This window comes from Peromyscus californicus, unplaced genomic scaffold (genome assembly GCF_007827085.1).
Source record: "Peromyscus californicus insignis strain IS unplaced genomic scaffold, ASM782708v3 Scaffold_9__1_contigs__length_137607984, whole genome shotgun sequence".
Classification (NCBI taxonomy): Eukaryota; Metazoa; Chordata; class Mammalia; order Rodentia; family Cricetidae; genus Peromyscus; species Peromyscus californicus.
Window position 1 is genome coordinate 65,512,270 of NW_026294617.1, and position 22,145 is coordinate 65,534,414.

General features: G+C 42.9%; 1 protein-coding gene across 5 annotated transcripts in view; it reads left to right on the top strand.

The window, feature by feature from the left end:
* Window positions 1-22,145, top strand: part of Sh3d19 (SH3 domain containing 19) — a 165,032-nt gene that overhangs the window by 65,371 nt on the left and 77,516 nt on the right. For 3 of the 5 annotated variants that reach the window (XM_052730219.1, XM_052730220.1, XM_052730221.1), the window contains exon 2: window positions 8,398-8,437. In XM_052730219.1, the coding sequence (XP_052586179.1) occupies window positions 8,398-8,437 (40 nt within the window). Of the gene's footprint in view, window positions 1-6,601; window positions 6,718-8,397; window positions 8,438-22,145 lie in introns of those variants that run through there. The other 2 variants (XM_052730222.1, XM_052730223.1) reach the window with 2 other exon arrangements.

Below are 22,145 nucleotides of genomic sequence, written 5' to 3' on the forward strand. Positions count from 1 at the left end.
TGCCTGTAACCCCAGTGAGATGGCGTGTGGAGACAGGAAGGTCACTGGGACTTGCTGGCTGCCAGCCTAGCTGAAAATTGTAAACTCCAGGTTCAGGGAGAGACCCTGCCTCAAAGGAATAAGACAGAGAGTGAGAGAGAGTGCATGCCCTCCACTGGTGGATGCACACAAGCACACACACGTGTGCACAGCCACGAACACACACACACACACACACACACACACACACACACACACACACACCATACTCACATACACATATACTCAGTAGAATGCTTACCTAGCCTGCATATAGCCTGAAGTTCAGTCTCTAACAGCACATAGAAAGGAATAGAATGCTGTAATCCCAGCACTTGAGTGTAGCATGAATTATTAGAAGGTCTTGTTAATAAAAATAAACCCGGAGCCAGGTATTGGGGTGAATGCTCGAAGATCAGAGAAGCAGAACAAGCCACAGCTTCCTCACCTTGCCAGTTCCTCAGCTGATCCTGTTTCCTCAGACTGGAAGCTTCTGAGTCCTCATCCAAATGAATCTCAACTGAACTGCTGCTCAAAAGCCTGAAAGCTTAACCAGCTAAAAGCTTCTAGTTTCTGGTTTTCACACCTTATATACCTATCTGCTTTCTGCCATCACTTCCTGGGATTAAAGGCTCACTTCATGGGATTAAAGGTGTGAGTCACCATGCCTGGCTGTTTCCAGTGTGTCTTTAAACTCACAGAGATCCAGATGGATCTCTGCCTCCAGAAGGCTAGGATTAAAGGTGTGTGTGCCACCATTTTCTGGCCTCTATGTTTATCTAGTGGCTGTTCTGTTCTCTGACCCCAGATAAGTTTATTAGGGTGCACAATATTTTGGGGAACACAATATCACACACTTGAGAGGTGGAGGAAGATCAGAAATTGAAGGTCATCCTCAGCTACATAGTAAGTTCAAAGCCAGACAGGAATACATCAGACACTGTAAAAACAAAACAGAAAAGAACAGTGAAAAATGATATAGCAAGCAACACACACACACACACACACACACACACACACACAGTGGTAATAACAGTAGAGTTTTATTTTCTAGATACTAAGCTAAGCTTTTATAGCCTTTTGTTAGTTCATGTGTCCTTACAGAAAGTCTGTGAAGTGTTCTCTCACCTTTTACAGCTGAAAAAAACTGGCTGAGCATAAATAACTAGTCCAGTCACTACCCGAGTGGCTACAGCTAGTTTGCCGTGGCCCTCTGACATGATGGCGGCTGACGCTTACGAGGTCGTAAAAGCACAGGTAGCGTGTGAAAGGTGCCACTGTTATCTCAGTCTTCTCGGGGTGGATGGCATGTCATGATTTGTAGTTTTTCTGAGACCTAGATTTATCTGGCAAGCAATATGGCAGGATTGAAGAAGAAGCCAGAACCAGAAAACCCAGTCGGGACACTACAGCCTGCTGAGAGCTGATAAGAGCCTGGAAGGGAGTCGGAACACTGGGCGTGGCAGAAGCAGACAGATCACACAGGATGCTGCTGTGTAATCACAAATCCTATTTTGAAAACCAAACTCCCCTTCCATACTCATTTCCCCTCCCTGTGATTAAGGTGCTACACTTCAGTGAGTTTAGGGTTTCTAATTAGAATTGGAAAAAGGGCAGTGACCATGTAAACTGCTCTGGAGCGCCTCAGATTTGCCCTGCCGTAGTTCTGCAGAGGTTCTCTTTAATCTCCTGGCCTTTTAGTGAAGAGAACGGGTCTGTCTTACCTAAGTTCCACAAGAAATAGTGGGCTGCAGCGTGGGGAGGGAGGCTCAGTGGTAGAGCAGCCACTTCCTTCCGACAGCAAAGCCTTGGGTTTGATCCCCAGCGCTGCAAGGAGAGGAACTAGTGATTGGAAAACTTCCACTTAATAAAGCAATATTCCAGTCCCTGTAGGAACCCCAAAAGTGAGGGAAAGTCAGTTTACAGACACATTGGAACAAAGCTGGGCGGCAGAGTCAGGCAGATCTCTGAGTTCATGGCCAGCCTGGTCTGCACACATATGCAGAGAATGATCACTGGATCCTTAAAAACAGTGTATATGTAGAATGCATTTCTCTTAATTACATTTATTTGTTGTGCTTGTGCGTGTGTGTGTGCGTGTGTGTGTGTGCGTGTGTGTGCGTGCGTGTGTGTGCGCGTGTGTGTGTGTGTGTGTGTGTGTGTGTGTGTGTGTGTGTTCACACATGTGGAAGTCAGAGAACAAGTTGTGGGAGTTGGTTCTCTTCTGCCCCCATGGGGGACCCAGAGATGGCACTTGGGTTGTCAGGTTTGACAGCAAGCTCCTTGACCTGCGGAGCTGTCCCAAACACCCTAGTATGTGTGCTTGAAGTTTTAGAAAAGTTTTTGTGTGTTTGAAGTTTTAGAAAAGCCTGTGAAACTCTATATAACATGCAAAATTCCACCCACAGTCTATCTCTGTCGGATCAGTTTGCTATCTCTTAGAGAGTCATCAAGGACTCATGAGCCCCGCATGTTTTTGTTCTGTCATATAATGGATGGGTTCGTTGTTTTATTTAAGCTGCTTATCATAAATAAAAAGCAATAGCATTGCTGGGCAAAGATCACCTTGGGTGGCTAATGATGGGGATATAATGCATATGAAAAATGTGTCATCAGGCAGTTTCTTGGTCATGTGCACATCACCGAGGGACTGACCCAGAGCCATGTGGTGGAGATCAGTTACTAAGTGAAACCCCTCGATGCAATCTAGAGATACAGTAGATGCAAGATGAATGTGGCTGCTGTGTGCTCTTTTATAGTAAATTTGTATCGCAGAGAAGGAATACGCTCCAAAACAATGATTAAGAATAAAAGATAATAAATACCTAAACCAGCAATGTAGTCATCATTATGTGTCCTGCTTAATTGCATGTGCTACACTCTCAAGAGTGGCAGCGCATGGGGTGTGTTTATGCAGCATGCTACAAATGTGTTGCACTGTGATAGTAGGAGAGGCAGGGTGTCTCAAAGTCATAGGAACTTTCAGCTTCATCACATCATTTGGGAGCACCATTGGATATGTGGTCTATTACAACCTTACATAGCACATGGCTAATCCTTTTTCAGATATATGCGCCCTCACATTAATATTAAATGATTAAAAGATTTGTATGGGACTGGTCCAGGTTTTTGACATAACAGAATAAACTGAATGTGGAGACAAGTGCATGTCTGTTAATCCTACATACTAAAGAGGCTGAGGCATCATTTGAGGCCAGTGTAGGCCACATAGTAAAACTCTTCTTTTTTTTTTTTAAACATTGGGCATGGTGGTGAGCTTGGGAGGCAGAGACAGGCAGATCTCTGAGTTCTTAGCTAGTCTGGTCTATACAGAGAGTTACAAACTAGCCAAAGCCATATGGTGAGACCCTGTCTGAAAATACACACACACACACACACACACACACACACACACACACACACACACACACACACACACGCACACACACACACACACACACTCACTCCGGGGCTGGTGAGATAGCTCATTGGGTAAAAGTGCTTGCTCTGCAAGCCCGATGACCTGGATTCAGTCTCCAGCTCCCAGCACAGAAGAAAACCAACTTCTGAACACCGTCCTTTGACATCCATACATGTGCCATAGCATGTGTGTGCCCCCCCCACATGTACACACACAGACACACACCACACACATACACCACATACACCACACACCGCACACACAAACAATAAAATCTAAACCAGTGGTTCTCAACCTTCCTAATGCTGTGACCCTTTGATATAGTTCTTCATGTTTTTGTAACCCCAACCATAAAATTATTTTCGTTGCTTCTTCAATTTTGCCACTGTTGTGAATCGTAATGTAAATGTCTGTGTTTTTTGATGGTCTTAGGTGACCCCTGTGAAAGGCTCAATCAAGCCCCAAAGGGTCAAGATCCACAGGTTGAGAACCACTGAATCAACATATACAAGCACCCATGCTAGAACTTGATATGCTTGGGAGTGTGATACAGACTCTCTTAAAGAGATTGTTTTTTTCCCATCATAGAGACATTTTGACACTACAGTGTGAGGTGTGGAAGAGATTCCCTTCTCACTGCTTCCCACTCTGCTGTGAGTTTATCCTGTGTTCCTTCTGGAGATTGGGTCTTTCCCCTAATTTCAAAGAACAATGTAAGACCTTTCTTTCACTTCTAACTTCAGCTACTAAAGTAAGCTAGTCTCGAGGTTTGATTTTTCTCTCCAGTTAAGTGATCAAAGCCAAATCATCAAAGCCTGAATCTCTTACAACAGATTCTGGCAAGTTCTACATTGGCCATTCTTCTTAAGTTTTAACCCAAGGGAAAGATGACATGTGCATCTTATCATCTTTATTTCAAAGTGTTTGTCATCTTAGATTCAGAGTCATCCTGAATGGTAGGGTCTGTGTGGTCATTCCCCAAAAGCTGCCCTTGTCAGAGGGGGCCCATCTGGTGTACCATCTAAACACATAAACATCTGATCATATGTGGTGGTAGTTTAGATGAGATCGGCCCCCATAGGCACATCTATTTGAATACTTGGTCCCCAGTTGATGCAGCTCTTTGGAAAGGATTAGGTGTGGTGGCCTTGTTGGAGGAGGTGTGTCACTGGGGGTGGGCTTTGGGGTTTCAAAAGCCCACACCATTACCAGTTAGCTCTCTTTGCCTCCTACTTGTGGATCTGGATGTAAGCTCTGAGCTACTGCCCCGGTACCATGCTTGTCTGCCCACTGCCGTGCCCCTCACCATGGTGGTCATGGTCTCACCCTCTGACACTGTAAGCCCCAGACAAAGTCTTCTCTAAGTTGCCTTCAGCACAGTGTCCTATCACAGCAGTGGAGAGTCACTAAAACATAGGTGCTCTGTGTCTCGAACCAGAAGTTGTCACGGAAGGGAAGTGTGTATAACCCGGAGTTCTCACGGAGCCTCAGACCTAAGACAGCTTTCTACCACCCTGCTTATTTCTCCAGTCTCTACCATGTACCGTGGGTTCCCCATCATACCCCACCCCACCCTCCGCATCTTCCCACATTACAGAAACATCTGAAGATGACCAGCTCTGCTTCATTTTCTTTGTTCTGTTTGTGGTGGGGTATTCTGCCATTTCAAATAGCTTTAATAACCAAGACGTTAATAAATGAATGAGTGGGACAGAGAATACAAGGTGTGTGTGTGTGTGTGTGTGTGTGTGTGTGTGTGTGTGTGTGTGTGTGTATGTATGCTAGTTATACAGTGTAGCTACAAATGCAGCAGGCTTTATGTGGTTATGCATTATAGCTACAAAATCCAACCACGTGTAACCATGACCTAAACCATCACCCTTTTCTTGGTGCATTCTGAGGTTTCATTCTGAGGTGCATTCTGTGATATGCAGTATTTAACAGATAAATATTTGGGGCTTTTTATTTTTAGTGATTCTTCAATGGTAAGCCTTTGAGTCCATAGTTACTCATATCATTGCCAAATATGCCTAAACCCCGAACCCCTCTTCCTGCACATACATTCTTTTTTCTTTTTCTTTTCTTTTTTTTTTTTTTTTTGGTTTTTGGAGACAGGGTTTATCTGTGTAGTTTTGTTGCCTGTCCTGGATCTCGCTCTGTAGACTAGGCTGGCCGTGAACTCACAGAGATCCACCTGGCTCTGCCTCCCGAGTGCTGGGATTAAAGGCATCCACCACCACTGCCTGACCGTGCACATACATTCTTTTCCGATTATTTAAAATTTAGAGAGGTTTTTAAAGAAATGGAGAACATATCAGAAAGTCTTTAATTTGAAATAAATGAAAATCATACTCTTTCAGCACTGTGAATAGCCAAGATAAAATTTCCATGTTTGCTATCAGTCTGTTCATGCTCTTCTTAAGGTTTTATCCAACTGCTTTGTTTACTGTTGGCAAGGAAGGAGAGCCTGACTCTGCTCTCCGTGGTTTGTTTTGTTCAGTCGTGGCTTTTGGACCGAAATAATCACAATATATTTCTTGACAGTTGCACAATATTCTTCCCTGTTGTGAAAATTGCTTTGCTTAAAATAGAAATGCAAAAACTATGAGGCTATTTGAAAAGTATAAACATAAGACACAGACAACACACACACATTCCACGTTTTTATATGCATTCTAGCTAAAAGATGACAGATCGCCAAATGTGAAGTGAGTTTATCTGTATCCTTTGGGGAAAGAGGATCAGGGCGAGGACGTGTTTTTCAATTTGTTCCTAATGTTGAAAGTTGAGTGTCTGGGGATATTGTAAGCAGTGGATAATTTATCCTCACATCATCATGGTGTGGGTTCCTAGGAGTAACACATTATAAACACTGCATATGTATTGACATAGGAATCTGATCCATAATACTGTGGGAAGGAAGGCATTTGTATTTTCTTAGAGCAGAAAGTACCGAAATGACCATAGGATTTCCTGTTTGAACCAAGGATGGAGGAGAGTTGTGAGCCATCCGCTTCCTGAGTGGCCACATTCCAGATGTGCAGACTGGTCATAGCACATCTGCCAATCAGAATGGGCCCTGCAGGGAAGCCCTTGGATGCTGAGGCTTGTTTACACGCTCATGACTCTGTTTCTCCCTCCTCCTGTGTGTCGTGCCACTGGGAAGATTAGTGAGGGATCATGCTAGCGCATGCCTAGATAAACAAACTGCCTGAAACCAGGATCGACACTGGAACCTCGGCATCCTGGGAAGAGTTTTAGCTCATTGCTAGTCACAGGTAAGAGCTGTTGCTTTGTTGAGAGGATAACTGCTTCTGGCTTTACCTTTGTTAACAAAACAAGCAGGCTAAAAGATACCAAGTATTGCTATGACTTCAGTACTCAACAAGTGGAAAGTCTGCTGTGTTTTTTGCTGAAGGGAGGAGTAGACTGAGTAAATTAAGACCATTTTTAAAGGTACGGTAACATTCAGTGTGTAGAAATTAGACCCAGAAACATTGGCATTGTACACTTAGAGGGCAGAGCATCTAAACAAGCACATTTTACCATGAATCTTGCTCCGACTTGTTTGGAAAATGGTGTCTTAGTATATACTAATTCTTTGGCTTACAAAGGCATTTCTTGGGTGGATGAGATGGCTCGGTGGATAAAAGTGAGTGAGAGTTCTTGTCACGTAAGACCGCTGACTGTGTCTAGTCCCTGGAACCCACAGTGGAAGGGGAGAGCTGATGCCTGTGAAAGTTGCACACACACACACACACACACACACACACACACACACACACACACGAATAAACAGAGTATCTCTTTTTTATTATAAACCCAATGAAGAAAGATGGAACATTCATGCACCTTAGTGTGCCTTACACTTTCCTCCCTTCCTTCTTAGGGTCCAGTCTTAGCATGCTTCCTGTCCTGCTCCACCAGCAAGGAAATTATGAAACTGGGGGTGGGGCTTGTTGTCTAATCTTTGCTTTGTCTTTAAATTAATTCAACCTTGTTAGTATTGATTCAGATGATGTTACAGAAAAGTGTGTTTTGATAGTATTCCTGTGTGGTTCCTTTTAACATTGGGTAGGGCTGTGTTGTGGTTTGTTTATGTCTGTCAGTGTTGATTTTTGCATAATACTGAGGCTTTCTTCAGCTTCTTTTCTTATTTTGAAGCATTTACCAGGGAATAATTGTTACTTGGACTCAAATGAGCAAGTTGGGTGTTTTGTGGCTCTCGTTCATGGGATGGTTTTCGAGTTGATTCATATAGTATTTTGTAACCGTCTAGAAAATCACTTTTGAGCGAGTTAGGCCCCTGAACTCTTACACGCAGCTGCCTTTCTCACCGAGCACAGTGGACATCGTAAGGCGTTGTCCTGTCACTTTTGGACAATTAACAGCATCTCTGTTCTCTCATCCTGCTCTGTTGTGACAACTGGAATGTTTATAGGTACCACATTATAGCTAATTATCCACAAAACACTCTTGAATGTTCTGGATGGGAGAGAGTTAAGGCTGTACTGGTCTTGGTGTGTCCGCAGATGTTGCCAGATGCTCCTTTTGCTCCCTCCCATTCTGTCCGAAGCTCCTGCCAACCATGATTCATGGAATGATTTTTTGGAGCTGAGTAATCTGTGGCTTTTCAGTTTCCTTACTTTCTTTAGCTAAATCTTTTTAGTTTCAGCAAAGCCTTTAACACAGCACAGATCTTCTAAAACAAAAATCTGAAACGTTTTCCGAGTAGAAGATTGTAACAAACCATCAAAAAGTTTTATGTGTCCTACGTTGTGTGCTTTTGATGTCCGAGTCAGGCAGATCCTCTCCACTCCATTGGAGAACACTGGAAAAATTACGGCTACCCCAAACAGTCCTTTGTGAGACCCAGTGGTGTGGCAGCTGGAACACACAGCCTCTTTCCTGTGACTTGAACGCCTGTGTTGACTTGTGACTGTCTTCTTTCTTTACAGATTGCAACGAGCGACATAAGCCAGAGCGTCGTTCTTCAAGGTATGAGTTTATAGTATTTAATGATTCTGTTTAAAGTTCCTTGCTTGAAAAACTGTTTGGGAGCAATGAAACTGTCCTTTTTAGGTTGACTGTTATATTGAACTCAGTTATGGCAGTCAGAGAAACTTCACAAGAGAAATGTTGTTCATTCTCTGAACAAAACCCTGTGACATCACTGAGTGAGTGGGCAGTGTTTTACACTGAGGATTCCTTTCAGGGACAGAAGAGACATTCTCATTTTCTTCCTTTAGTAATTCAATTCCCTCTCCTCCTTCTAACCAATATTTTAAAATACACGTTGCTCTTTTCTTGATTTACAGCATTAACACAGACTCAACATAGAAACACAGAAAATATGTTTTAGATGTTAAATCGTTGTGTGTGTATGTCAGTGATGTGTGGATATGGGGTCGGGGTACATGCTGCACAGTGCATGGGTTAGAGGACAACTCTGAGGCGCCAATTCTCTCCTTCCACCTTTATGTGGGGCCCAGGATCGAATTCAGGTTGTCAGGATTCTACGGCAAGTACCTTTACCTGCTGAGCCATTTTGCCCCAGAAAATTTTGTTTTGTTTTGTTTTTGTTGGTTTGTTTGTTTTGTTTTGTTTTGTTTTGAGTCAGGGTTTCTCTGTGTTGCCCTGGCTCTCCTGCAACTTGATATGTAGACCAGACTGGCCTCGAACTCACAGAGATTCTGCCTCCCTAGCGCTGGGATTAAAGCTGTGCCCCACCACGCCCGACAATTTTTTATAATTACAAAGAATTAAAAAACAAACAAACAACAAAAAAAAACCTTCACCAGCACCAAAGAATATTTCTAAAAATCCTTTCAGACTTGAAAGGGTAGAAACTGACTTCCTCTCTTTCTCTTTTAAGTAAGACTGGAAGGCTATTATAGATATTTTTAATCAATTTCTAGAAAACTATAACTTTTCTGCTATTGCTTTCTCACTGTTCTATACTTCGTTACTCTTTCTTTACATTTTATTTTGTGGAAAGTGGTAAAGTAGTGATAATACATTTATTAGGTTTGCTGGTAAACTATACCCTAATGCTTTTTCAGGTCCTCAAATCTTAATGTGTACTGAGCTCAGTGAATCAAAATATAAAATCTCTGGAAACTCCCCGTTGTCAGTCAAATCAGTGAGATTTATCTGAAAGGAGAACATAGCGGTGTGTAATATTGGCCTTTCTTCAGGTGTGATATACACATTATAATTCACTCTTTATACATGGCTGAGTCTTGACAGACATAAAAATTATTACTATATTATTACATATTTGTGTGTGTGCATGTGTGTGGATGTGGTGGGTGTGCATGTGTGTGTGTGTCCAGGTGGTGAGTGTGCATGTGTGTGCATGTGGTGAGTGTGCATTGTGTGTGCATGTGGTGGGTGTGCATTGTGTGTGCATGTGGTGGGTGTGCATTGTGTGGGTGTGCGTGGCAGGGCATGGGTGTGGAGATCAGAGTGCAACTTGGGAGGTGTTTGCTCTCTCCTACGTGGTTCTTTGGATCAAACCCAGGCTGCCAGGCTTGTGGCAAGCTCTTTACCTGCTGGGCCATCTTGAGTTCCCTGTAAGTTCGATTTTTCCTTTTTCAAATACAAAGTTAAAAAAGAAGAAAAGCAATGGAAGAGAACTTTGAGAGCATATTGCATGGCATGGTCCTTGTGAGGTCAGAAGAAAACTTTTGGGAGTCAGTTCTTTCCTTCCACTGTGGGTTCCTGGTAACTCAGGTTTTCAGGCTTGGCTGCAAGCACCTTTATCTGCTAAGCCATCTCATTGGCCCATGATGCCACAAAGTTGGAAGAGTAAATTCTAAAAATAGTTAGAATAGTACAAATCAAGATTCATGAGACCCTTGGCACACTGAAGGTTGAGATGAATTGAGCAGTATAAATTTTAATATAACACAGATTCTTACACTGAAACATAAAAGACATAGAAAAGATAGGAGGGGGTAGAATTTTAAGCAGCACATTTTTAAAAACATGAAGATTTAGCTCTTTGTAGATTTACCATGAGTGAGAACCTTTGTGATTGTTTCCATATCCCCCAAAGATTTGTACTATTGGATTATATAGAAGAAAAGGAGCTTTAGTGCCCTGGGTTCACCAACCTTTAAAAAACACAGTATACCATGGAGTGGCTATATTGATTTAATATGGATATATTAAAAAACAAAATAGGATCTCACTCCCTGTCCCAGAGAGCTCACTCAGAAAGTCTGGAGTGGGTCCTTGAAGACTGTGTGTTAATCAAGGCCCCTGGCATTTCTGGTGCACAGCCAGGCTGGGGCTTTCTGGTCCCAGAGGCAGCTGCTGACTTGAGACAGGTAGAGGGGAACACAGCCAAATCATGGGAAGATGGGGACAATGTAACCTATTCAATTGGTAGGCGTTTGGGACAGAAATGGTGTCTGGCTTCCAAAACTGGAGACTGACACATAAAAGAGACCAGAAGAATCGTTCTTCATGGTTATTGTCCCCTACGTAAGGGTCGTCCTGAAATTTGGAGGCATTGCTGATTTCGAGTCTGGGAATGGAAAAGTACAAAGTGAGTCTTGACTCCCATTAGAAACGAAAAGGTAGGAAGTGCCCACCTGAAGGAGTCGTGGAAAAACACATACCCTGGGGGCTTTGAGGAGATGACCCACTCAGCAGAGTGCTTGCTGTGCCCACACAAGGACCTGAGTTGGATTTCCAGAAACCTGTCTTAAAAACAAACTAACTAACTGACAAAATCCAGGTGTGGCCCCACGGGCCTGTATTCCCTGAGAACGTGAAGACAGGAGGGCCCCAGGCTTGCTGACAACCGGCCTAGCTCTGCAGTGAGCTCCAGGGTCAGTGAGAGACCCTCCTCAGAAACTGAGAAAGGGAGCCATCAATAAAGACACCTGATGTTGATTTTGGCTCTGTCTCTCTCTGTGTCTCTCTCTGTGTCTCTCTCTCTGACTCTGTCTCTCTCTGTCTCTCTCTCTCTCTCTCTCTCTCTCTCTCTCTCTCTCTCTCTCTCTCTCTCATATACACACACAGAGTAGGTTTAGGAGGATAGTCAAATAAATTTGGGATGATCTGAGTATTTTAAAACTAAAATAATAGATTTTAAATATATACATCTATATATTTTATATATTTATATGTATGAATATATTTGCAACAGGGTTTCACTACGTAGCCCTGGCTGGTCTTAAACTCACAGAGATCCTTCTGCCTCTGCCTTCTAAGTGCTGGGATTCAAAGCATGGAACACTATGCCTGGCTGGATTACAATACACTGGAATTTTTTTAAAACCGTGTAGAAGGAACGGTAGCATTAGGAAACCATCGATGTGCAGTTGTTGACTGAGGCAAGGATCACTGGTGACAGTTTGCACCCCGGTAGAGTTGTTGGGGAGCTGCTATTTGTATGGTCTTAAAAGATCACCCCATAGCAGAGGTTTTGGTTGCACAAGGGGAAGTTGTCACCTTCATCAAATGGTTGCCGTATCTATCATCACCAGCAAGAGCCTGGCGGTCTCCAGATGGAGCATTCAGCTGTACACAGAGTGCTTATCTGACAGTCCTAACAGAGAGTGGGCTCTGGAGTGTAGTGTCTTGAAAAACACAAAGAGGCTGAGAGAAAGTTTTACATTAAAAAAAAAAAAAAAAAAAAAAAAAAAAAAAGCCGGGCGGTGGTGGCGCACGCCTTTAATCCCAGCACTCGGGAGGCAGAGCCAGGCGGATCTCTGTGAGTTCGAGGCCAGCCTGCTCTCCAAAGCGAGTTCCAGGAAAGGCGCAAAGCTACACAGAGAAACCCTGTCTCGAAAAACCAAAAAAAAAAAAAAAAAAAAAAAAAAAAAAAAAGCTAAAAGAGCCAGATGTGGTAAACACCTGTAATCTCAGCTCTCAGGAAGTGGAGAAACAAGGATTCTGAGTTCCAAGCCAGCCTCATGCATATATACATACATGCATACATACATACAAACATACATACACACATATGATTAAAAGAGGCATTCGTGGGCCGGGCGGTGGTGGCGCACGCCTTTAATCCCAGCACTCGGGAGGCAGAGGCAGGCGGATCTTTGTGAGTTCGAGGCCAGCCTAGTCTCCAAAGCGAGTTCCAGGAAAGGCGCAAAGCTACACAGAGAAACCCTGTCTCGAAAAACCAAAAAAAAAAAAAAAAGAGGCATTCGCAAGTAAATGTGGTGTATGCATTTGATTTTTAAAAAATGAGATAAAAAGAATACCCCCCACACACACACACAACACAAAAAAATAAAAGAAACAAATTTAAAACAACTCGATTTTTAAGGAAATTGGAGGCGTGGCAACTAGGGAGGCTTCAGTAGGGATTTTGTTTGTAAACCTTGCTTGTTTAGGTAGAGAATAAAACTGTCATTCTCGGTAGACAGATGCCAGAGTATCACGGGTGACATGTTTTATGTTTACAGTCTACTCTCAAATAATTCATGGCAGAAAAACATGGGCAGATGAAGAAGCAGATGTATCACAGGAGAATATTAGTGACTTGCGCATAGAAGAAAGGCGTATGTGTGTGAGTTTTATTACTTCTTCAGTCTTTTTATAGACTTGGACAGTTGTCGTGCAGGTGTTTAGGCAAGTACATGTGTGAGCATCTGCACAGAGGTCAACCTTTGCTGCTGTCCACCATTTCTTTTTAAGACCGTCTTTCAGGGCACCTGCAGCTCACCCCTTAGCCTAGGCTGGCTGACCAGCAAGCCCCAGGTTCACCTGGCTCTACGTCCCCAGATCTGGACTTACTAACACACCGGGCTTTGGATGCCGGGGTTCGAACTCAGGGCCTCGTGCTTGCATAGCAAGCCATTTAATGAGTGAGCTGTCTCCAAGCCCTGACTTGAACATTTCAGAGTGGAAAGTAGCAGTGGAAAGAACTGCCTGAGTGTTCGCAAAGGTCCCAGGAGACGAATGTGCCTCCAAGGGCAGCACTTTAAGGGGAATGGATCTCTACACAGTGTGAGGAAGCATTTCCTGTCCGAGCTGATCAAAGAGAGGCTGTGAGCAAACACTGTGAAGGAAAGCTAACAGAGCTGGCGCTAGGGAGAAAATAGAAAAAGATTCCTGGGTGACTAAGCTATTCTTCAGTTGCGTCAGCCCCCTCGCTTGCTTAACAACACATAACTATTTGTTTGGGGGAATCTGGCTCCTGAGGTGGAGCTGGATTCAAAGGAAGGGATTGACAGAAATTGAAGACGGCGGAATCATGTATCTGAGTGATCAAGACTGGCTCCTTGGGGTTGAAGTAGCTGACCCCACTGAATAAAAGATAGAGGGGCTGCCGTGGAGGAAAACACTGACTTGAGTTGGAAAAGCTTGGCCCTTGGCTTTATTTATTCACTGCAACCCACACACAGCTGCCTTTTAGGGTACACTCAACCTCTTTCTTGTTTACTTGAGACAGGCTTTCTTATGTTTAAATAGCCTCTTAAACTCACAACCTAAGTCCAGGCCACCCTTCAGTTTGAGATTCTCCTGGCTCAGTCTCTCATTGCCCTTGTTTCGCACTCCGCCTCTTCAGATGGACTTTTAGATGCTGGTGTTTATGTCTCAACTGTTTCGGGACATTGCTATTGTAAAGTGGACTGTTTTGCTCATCCACTGTGCTGCCATGTGCACAAGGAGCCAAGGCCAGCTTTATTTTATTGATGTCAGCATTCTGTCCATCACAGTGGACATTCCTGTCCCTTGGGCTTTGATGGCAAAAGCTTTGAGAGAGCCATTGATCACTGGCAAAGCCTGGAAGTATGGGATCACTGGGGCTTGAGACCTTCATCCACTTCCTTCAGGGTAGCATTGCCATCAATGGGATGGGTTCCACAGGGTCACTCTCCCTCCATTAGAGCAGGAACCAGGTCAGCTCAGACCAGATCCCTAGGTTCTGCCACCCACTGAGGGGTGAGAGTAAAGCAGAGACCTGGAGACTCTCCGCTCAATCCTTCCTTTTCCAGGAAGATTCAAGGTTTGCAGGCTGGATTTCTATGTTCTCTTTTCACACTTAAAAAAAAAAAAACAACAAAACCCCCAGTGTGTAGAGCAGAGCCTTCTTTCACTTTTCCTTTGAAGGTCAGGCCCAACCCCAGCCTTGGCTGCTGCCTGTTAAAACATACTAACCCTGCAAATCCCTAGGTTCTGCGTGAGGGGCAGGGTGTCGCAGATGTCTCTAGGTTGCCAGGTGAAAAGGCGTACCTTTTATACACGAATATCCTGACAGAAAGTAACTTAGGGAAGGAAGGGTTTGTTTGGTTTATAGCTACCGATTACAGCCCACCGTTTTAGAGAAGTTAAGTAGGAACTTGGAAGCGGCCAGTCACATCGCAGGCACAGTTAAAAGCAGAGAGGAATGACTGCACCCATGCTGCCTGTAGTGGCTCTCATCCAGCTGGCTCATGTCCTGGGTAGTTGAGGACTCCTTGCTCAGGGAATGGTGCCTCCCAAAGGGGCTGGGTCTCTCCTATATCAATTAACAATCAAGACAATCCCCTAAATAACCCTACATCAACTAACAGTCAAGACAGCCTGACAGGAATAGTCCCTCAACTGAGGCTGGTCTTCCCAAGTGAATTAGTTAATTTTCTGTTGTTGTGATAAAACATCATGGCCAAGACAACTTATAGAAGAGGGTTTATTTTGCTTCAAGTTCTAGATGGGGAGGGTCCATAATGGTGGAGACATCATGGCGGAAGGTGGCAGGTCTGGTGGCAGCACAGAAGCCAAGAGCTCACATCTTGAACCGCAAACACAAAGCGGAGAGAGTGAACGGGAGGTGGCCTGAGGCTTTTCATCTCAAAGCCCGCCTCCAGTGACATACTTCCTCCAGCAAGGCTAGACCACCTAAATCTTCCCCAAACAGTGCGCCCCACTGGGAACCAAGTGTTCAGATACCTGAGACTGTGGGGGACACATTTTCAGTCAAGACTACCACACCAGGTGATTCTAGGATGGCAAATTGACACCATAAACTAACCATGACAGGCGCTTCAGTGTTCGGAGAATGTGAAAGGCTCTTTTTCTCTTTACTCCGTGTGCACATTAGGTGGCTTTCTTATTTCTCATTAGCCTCTAGGCCAGTGGTTCTCAACCTTCCCTTTAATACAGTTCCTCATGTTGTGGTGACCCCCTAGCCATAAAGTTACTTTTTGCTACTTCATAACTGAAGTTTTGCTACTGTTATGAATCGTAGTGTAAATATCGGATATGCAGGATAGCTGACCTGTGACCCACAGGTTGAGAACCACTGCTCTAAGCATTAAGTCCGGTGCAGTTACATTCCCACTATCAATTCTTCATTCTATGTCCATGGGAAAAAGACATACATTCTCCTTTTCTGGTTCTTCTAAGTCAGTGTGATTCAAGGAGGGTGGGGTAAAACTGAAAGATTCTGACAGGGTAAGAAACAAAATTTGGAGAGATACAGAGTTGTGCCTGATGGTCAGTTTAGAGTCTGCTCATAACATTTTTATATGTATGGTATATAATACCTTTAAGTACCTGATAGGCTTCTATTACCATTATCATGGCTATTGATCCTAATCCTATAATTCCTTAAGGATGATATCTGAGAAAGTGCAGATGGGACGTCAGGAGACAGTACAGTAGTCACTCCCAGTCCGTCTCCCAAGAGTTACTCTCCCAACTGTGTGAGGATGGGGCAGGAGGACATGGACATGAGGCATATTAGCAGATCAGCATGATTAAGGCACCACTGAGTGAGGCTTACGATGGAAACCTCAGTGAAATTGCCTTGACTTGTTTTAGAGCATCACCCAGCCAACTGTGTCATCGAGAGAAACAAAGGCACCCTGCAAAGGGTTAACAGCCTCACAGTTACTTTTGTTGTTTTAGTAAATTAAGATCCTCTGTTGATGTACAACTCCAGGCAGGAGCTGGAGAAGGATGAAGCGTTTCCTCAGGCAGAGCTCTTTTATTCTGGAGCGATAAACCCAGGGTTTTATTCCTGCAATCCTTAGTGCAGTGAGTTGTTTGTGACTTCACAGCCGGCTGCAAAGGCTTGTGGCCCATCTGGGTTTTTAGCAGCCCTTTGTCCACGGAGTGGAGAGGGTGGAGCACAGACCTAGAGAAAGTGGACTGACGTGGTGGCTGCTGTCCGACCCGATTTCAGTACACACTGTTTAATCCTAGCTTTGTCTTCTCATTTAAATTGTGGGACGCCTGTCTTAGAGGCTAGTCTCTATGTCTCCCAAACACAATTTCAAGAGGACTTAATTTGGGGGCTGGAGAGATGGCTTAGCCTTTAAGAGCGCTTCCTGCTCTTTCAGGACTGTTTTCCCGGTTTCCGGTTCCCAGAACCCACATTGGGCCCCTCACAACTGCTTCTAACTCCAGCTCCGGATGATCTGGCGCCCTCTTCTGACTTGTACAGGCACTTGCACTCATGTGCACATACCCACACATAAAAATTTAAAATAAACCTTTTTTTAAGGACTTGAGTTAGTTTCAAAAGTCTACCCTAATTCAAAGTAAGGCAATAGGGAAGACTTTATCTCATTTTAAATACTGGATCTACAGTATTTTTTTTTAAGTTAAGGTTTATCTTTTCCCCCTCCACAGAACCAAGCCTTCACAACAAATGTAATTCTAAGTTATTTACAAACTTTGCTCATCTTTTAGGTATCCAGAAACAAAAGCCAATCCATTGTCACTTTGAATAGAGATGAATAGTCCACACCCAGGAATGATCTTTGAGCAAAAATTTAATCGTCTCTATTGTTCTCTTAATTCTAGAAGAGCATGTTTCTCCCAGCAGAGGAAAAACATTCACAAATACTAATGAGAGCATTTTTTAAATATATAAAGTGCTTTATAAAAATCTAAGTGAGATCTCTAGTACACATCAAATTAAATTTTTATTTAAATTCATAACTTTCTCCCCCAGACACGGCTATTAATAACATCTAGAAAAAGTGCTGTGAAATAGTATTGGAGAAACTAATTAGATGGAAGTCGGAACCAAAGATAATAAAGAATGTTAAGTCCTGTGGCAATGATTGCCACGAATAGATTAGGAACTCTTTTACCACCCCATGAGCCTTAAATTACAGATTTCAATGACTTACGGAGACTGAATAATGAGATATTTCATCTCAAATATTTTATCTCCTACAAGAAAATAATTTACAGCAGCAAAGAAAGCGGGAGTGAAACAAAACCTTTAAATCTACTTTTCAAGAATTATCACATGAATCTTGATATTCCTAAAGCCTTGTTAAAATTACCTATCATAATCTCTTTTGGGGCCCATTCAGGAAATTGAGTGATGTTTTGTTTAGAACTCACGCACATGAAAGGAAACTTTAAGTGATTCGAGAATGAATAATAAAGAGACAAAGTAGCCAAGGTAATTTTGAAAGTCAAGAAGGGGAGGCAGATGGCCATAAGTGATTGAGACAGTGTTTTGTCAACAGTTAGGTCACTGGGACAGAATAGGAAGAGCTCACAGACGGGTAATTATATTCAGTATCTGTGGGATGGGACAGAGGTGGCATCACAGATCAGTAAAAGAATGAGCTGTCAACAATTGGTCCTAGAAACATTGATTATCCAGGTGTTCAACGTCCACACGAACCCCTATGAGATAAGTCTCTAAGCTATCAAAATAAAGAAGCGAAACTGAATTGCTTGAACAAATATGCAAGATTGTCTTTGTGACTGAAGGGTGCACAGTGAGTTTTGTTTTGTTTTAATTTTATGTACATGGGTGTTTTATCTGCATGTATGTCTGTACATACCTGGCCAGAAGTGTCAGATTCCCTGGAACTGGAATTATAGATGTTGTAAGTTACCATGTGGGCTCTACAAATTGAACCTAGGTCCTCTGGAAGAACAGTCAGTGCTCTTAACCACTGAGCCATCTCTCCAATCCTCACAGTGAGTTTGTTAAGTATAAGCCATGACAAGATTATTGGGCTGGATGAAATTTTAAATTTAGGTTATCTGATTATGTCAGAAAAATGTAAAAAGGAAAGTGTGACCATGTGGTACACATAAGTAACAAAGATTAGTGCTCAAGATTTAAATAAATAAATAAACAAACAAACAAACTGCATTTCAGGAAAAAGAAAAAAAAGACAACTCAGTAAAATGGGTTAAGGAATTCACAAAAGATGAAATTTAAATAATTAAGAAAAGAGCATTTAAGCCGGAGGTGGTGGCACATGCCTTTAATCCTAGCACTTGGGAGGCAGAGGCAGGCAGATCTCTGAGTTCAAGGCCAGCCTGGTTTACAGAGTGAGTTCCAGGACAGCTAGGGCTACACAGAGAAACTGTATCATCAAAAAACAAAAACAAGAGCCGGGCGGTGGTGGCGCACGCCTTTAATCCCAGCACTCGGGAGGCAGAGGCAGGAGGATCTCTGTGAGTTCGAGGCCAGCCTGCCTGGTCTACAGCGCGAGATCCAGGAAAGGCGCAAAGCTACACAGAGAAACCCTGTCTCGAAAAACAAAAAAAATAAATAAATAAATAAATAAAAAAATAAAAAACAAAAACAAAAGAAAAGAAAGAGAAAAGACTGATTATCTTCCTAACACAAAATCCTGCTGGTTTGGGTCTACTATAGCTCAGCTCAGCGTGGAGTACTTCCTGGCATGCCATTAAGCTCAGGGTTCAGTTGGGGTAGGGGTGGGGGTAACGAGATAGCCCTTCACTTCTGTTGGGATGACACAGAGAGTCCAAGGGCTGGGCTGCCAGTCAAACCTGAAACTTGGCTCAGCAATGAGGACGACTTTATTCAGGGCCATAGCTTAGGTGCGTAGACCAGTGCCATGACATTTGGCAGTCGCGGAGAGACAGTTTGACCTTGGCTTTGAACACAGCATGGGTATTTGTAGTCAAGGCATGGAGATCAAGGACATACGTGCTTGCAAATGTTTATACACGGAAGATAATAAAATAAATTGAAAAGAAGCAGGGTTACACAGTAACACGTGTCACTCTTTTTAATAATACAGGAATCTGTGTTATTTACTTTTACCTCTTAGATAACTATTCGAGAATCTTGTGGTTCAATATCTGTCCTAACCTACTTTCTATGCATATGTTTGATATAAGTGGATCTGTGTATGCATGGATATATGTGGTGCGTAGTTACAAAGGAACACACACATATATTCCCGCCAATTTGTTTTTTTACAAAGTGAACATATTTTAGAATTCACTATTTTCTAACTACTGTATAAAATTGTTCAGCATAGCTTTATATCATTTATTCAACCAGTTCCTTTTGAGTTGTGTTTAGGTTGATTCCAGTCACTACAGTTAGAAGATGTCCTGTAGGAAACATCTTGTATGTAGATCTGTCTGTAAAAACTCTTATTGTTTTTTCCTAGATAGACTTTAAATTTTTATTTATTTTATGTATGAGTGCTCTATCTGCATATACTCCTACATGCCAGAAGAGGGCATCAGATCCCATTATATGATTGTGAACCATCATGTGGTTGCTGGGAATTGAACTTAACACCTAAAAGAACAGCCAGTGCTCTTAACCGCTGAGCCATCTCTCCAGCCCTTAGATAGACTTTTTTTTTTTTTTTTTGCCCTCATTTCTATTCTCATAGTCATTTTAAATATTAAATTTTTACATGATTTATGTTTCTGGCTCTGAAATTTCAGGTGCCTCCGTGGTGATATGGTGCCTAGGGAGGGACTTAAGTGCAACTCGGAGAATATTTAAAGTGCAGAGTTCAGTAAACTCAGAAATAGAGCTGATGATGTTAAAGTTACAGCATTCATTAAAAGTGTCAAAAGCTTCTGGTTCTCAACATTGGTACCTGTCATGGATGGTTCTGAGCATTGGTACCTGTCATTGATAGTTCTCAACATTGGTACCTGTCATTGATAGTTCTCAACATTGGTACCTGTCATTGATGGTTCTCAACATTGGTACCTGTCATTGATGGTTCTCAACATTGGTACCTGTCATTGATGGTTCTCAACATTGGTACCTGCTGTTGATTATGGTTCTCAGCATTGATACCTGTCATTGATGGATCTCAGCATTGATAGCTGTCATTGATGGTTCTCAGCATTGGTATCCATTGTTGATCTTGGTTCTAGGCATTGGTACCCATTGCTGATGTTGAGGTTTCACTTTGGCATGTCACCATCTTCTCATTATAGTTTTAAATAGAATGTCTGAACAAAAGATTTACCTTGTTTTTTGCTTTTCTCCTTCTAAGTATGTCTATTAAAATATCGTGCTCTCCTGGGCTCCATTTCACTACTGTAATTCTGTAGTATTTCCCTGCCCATATGTTTTGATTTCTGTACCTCTATAAACTATAGCTTGTGTGTAATTACTTCTTGGCATTATGTTTTGTGAGCTATAACAGAAACATCACTTTTGCTCTAGGATCTTTGAAGTTTGAAACAAGGTGAAAAATTAAAGTGCATATGGCTTTTGTGAAAGAAAGAACCCTTTTGCAGAGGGAGATGTGATCATATGAACTGAGCTGTTTTATTGTAGTTTTAAGAAATGGGACCTTAGCATTTCCCTGTGGTGTGATGGGAATGAAAATGAAACGTTTATGTTGTGCCTATTGGATAATTGAAAAGTTCTATCAGCTGACCTACTGCTGCCATCAAACTTACTTGGGAGCTTTTCTGAAGCTGCAAGTTAAGCAGCAGGCAGCCAGCTTTGGGCCAGCTAGCTTGTATTTATGTTCTCTCAAGACAGGCCTGTAAGGCCACCGTTTCTCAGCAGTCCAGGGAACACATGGAACTCGTGACCCTTTAATTCTTTCCCCTCTTTCCTTGGGTTGTATTTTATATTCGTTCTTTACCTTTCTGCACTATAATTTAGAAGCACTGTAATTTATCTATGGCTCTGCAAAGCCAATATCACAGAGACTTTGGTTGAGTGAGCTTGGTGTACAGCTTTGTGGCTCAGTCTGTCCTTAGGTTATGGTTATCCCAACCAATAAATATCCTTGTCAAACGGGGCTTTAAATTTTATTTAAATATGCCCCTTACTGGCATAGCACAGACCACCTTTTTCAAGTATATTGGTTAGGACTATAAACTACAAAAGAAACTAATTCCTAGAAGAATCTCAGTCTAGACAGAGTTGGTTAAAAATAAAAACATTCTGTCAGCCTGGACCTCAGACCTCTGTCTCCTTGGCAATCAACAGCTGCTGCTCAGAAGCCCATGTTTCTGGTAGCCTGTAGCTAAAACTGAGTTAATTCAGAAATCAGGACTAGAGCTCACTGGACCCAGGAATGGAGCTCACTGGACCCAGAACTAGAGCTCTCTGGACCCAGGACTGGAACTCACTGGGCCCAGTACTGAAGCTCTCTGGTTGATTAGAGAATTCTCTACATAACACATGAGAACTTTCACATCAGCCCCAGCGAGTTTTTGCCTCTTCTGCCCCAGCTCCTGTGGGAGACAGCTCAGCGCTGTGGCCATGCAGGGAGCATCCCGGTGCACAGCCCTTGTGACTGCACTACACTTAAGATGAGTGTCCCAGAAGGCTTTTCTTGCCCCTCCCTCCTTTGGGACAGGAGGGCTGAGAATTAGTACCTTCCCTTTGGTCATTAAGAAAATGAAAGAACAGAGGAAGCGAGTGTGCCAGGTGTCTCAAGCTTCAGAGAAGCAGTGTCTAAAGGGCAAACCTTCAGCCACACCTGTTTCCTCAAGATAAAGCTGTCCTTGGCTCTTGCGGGCT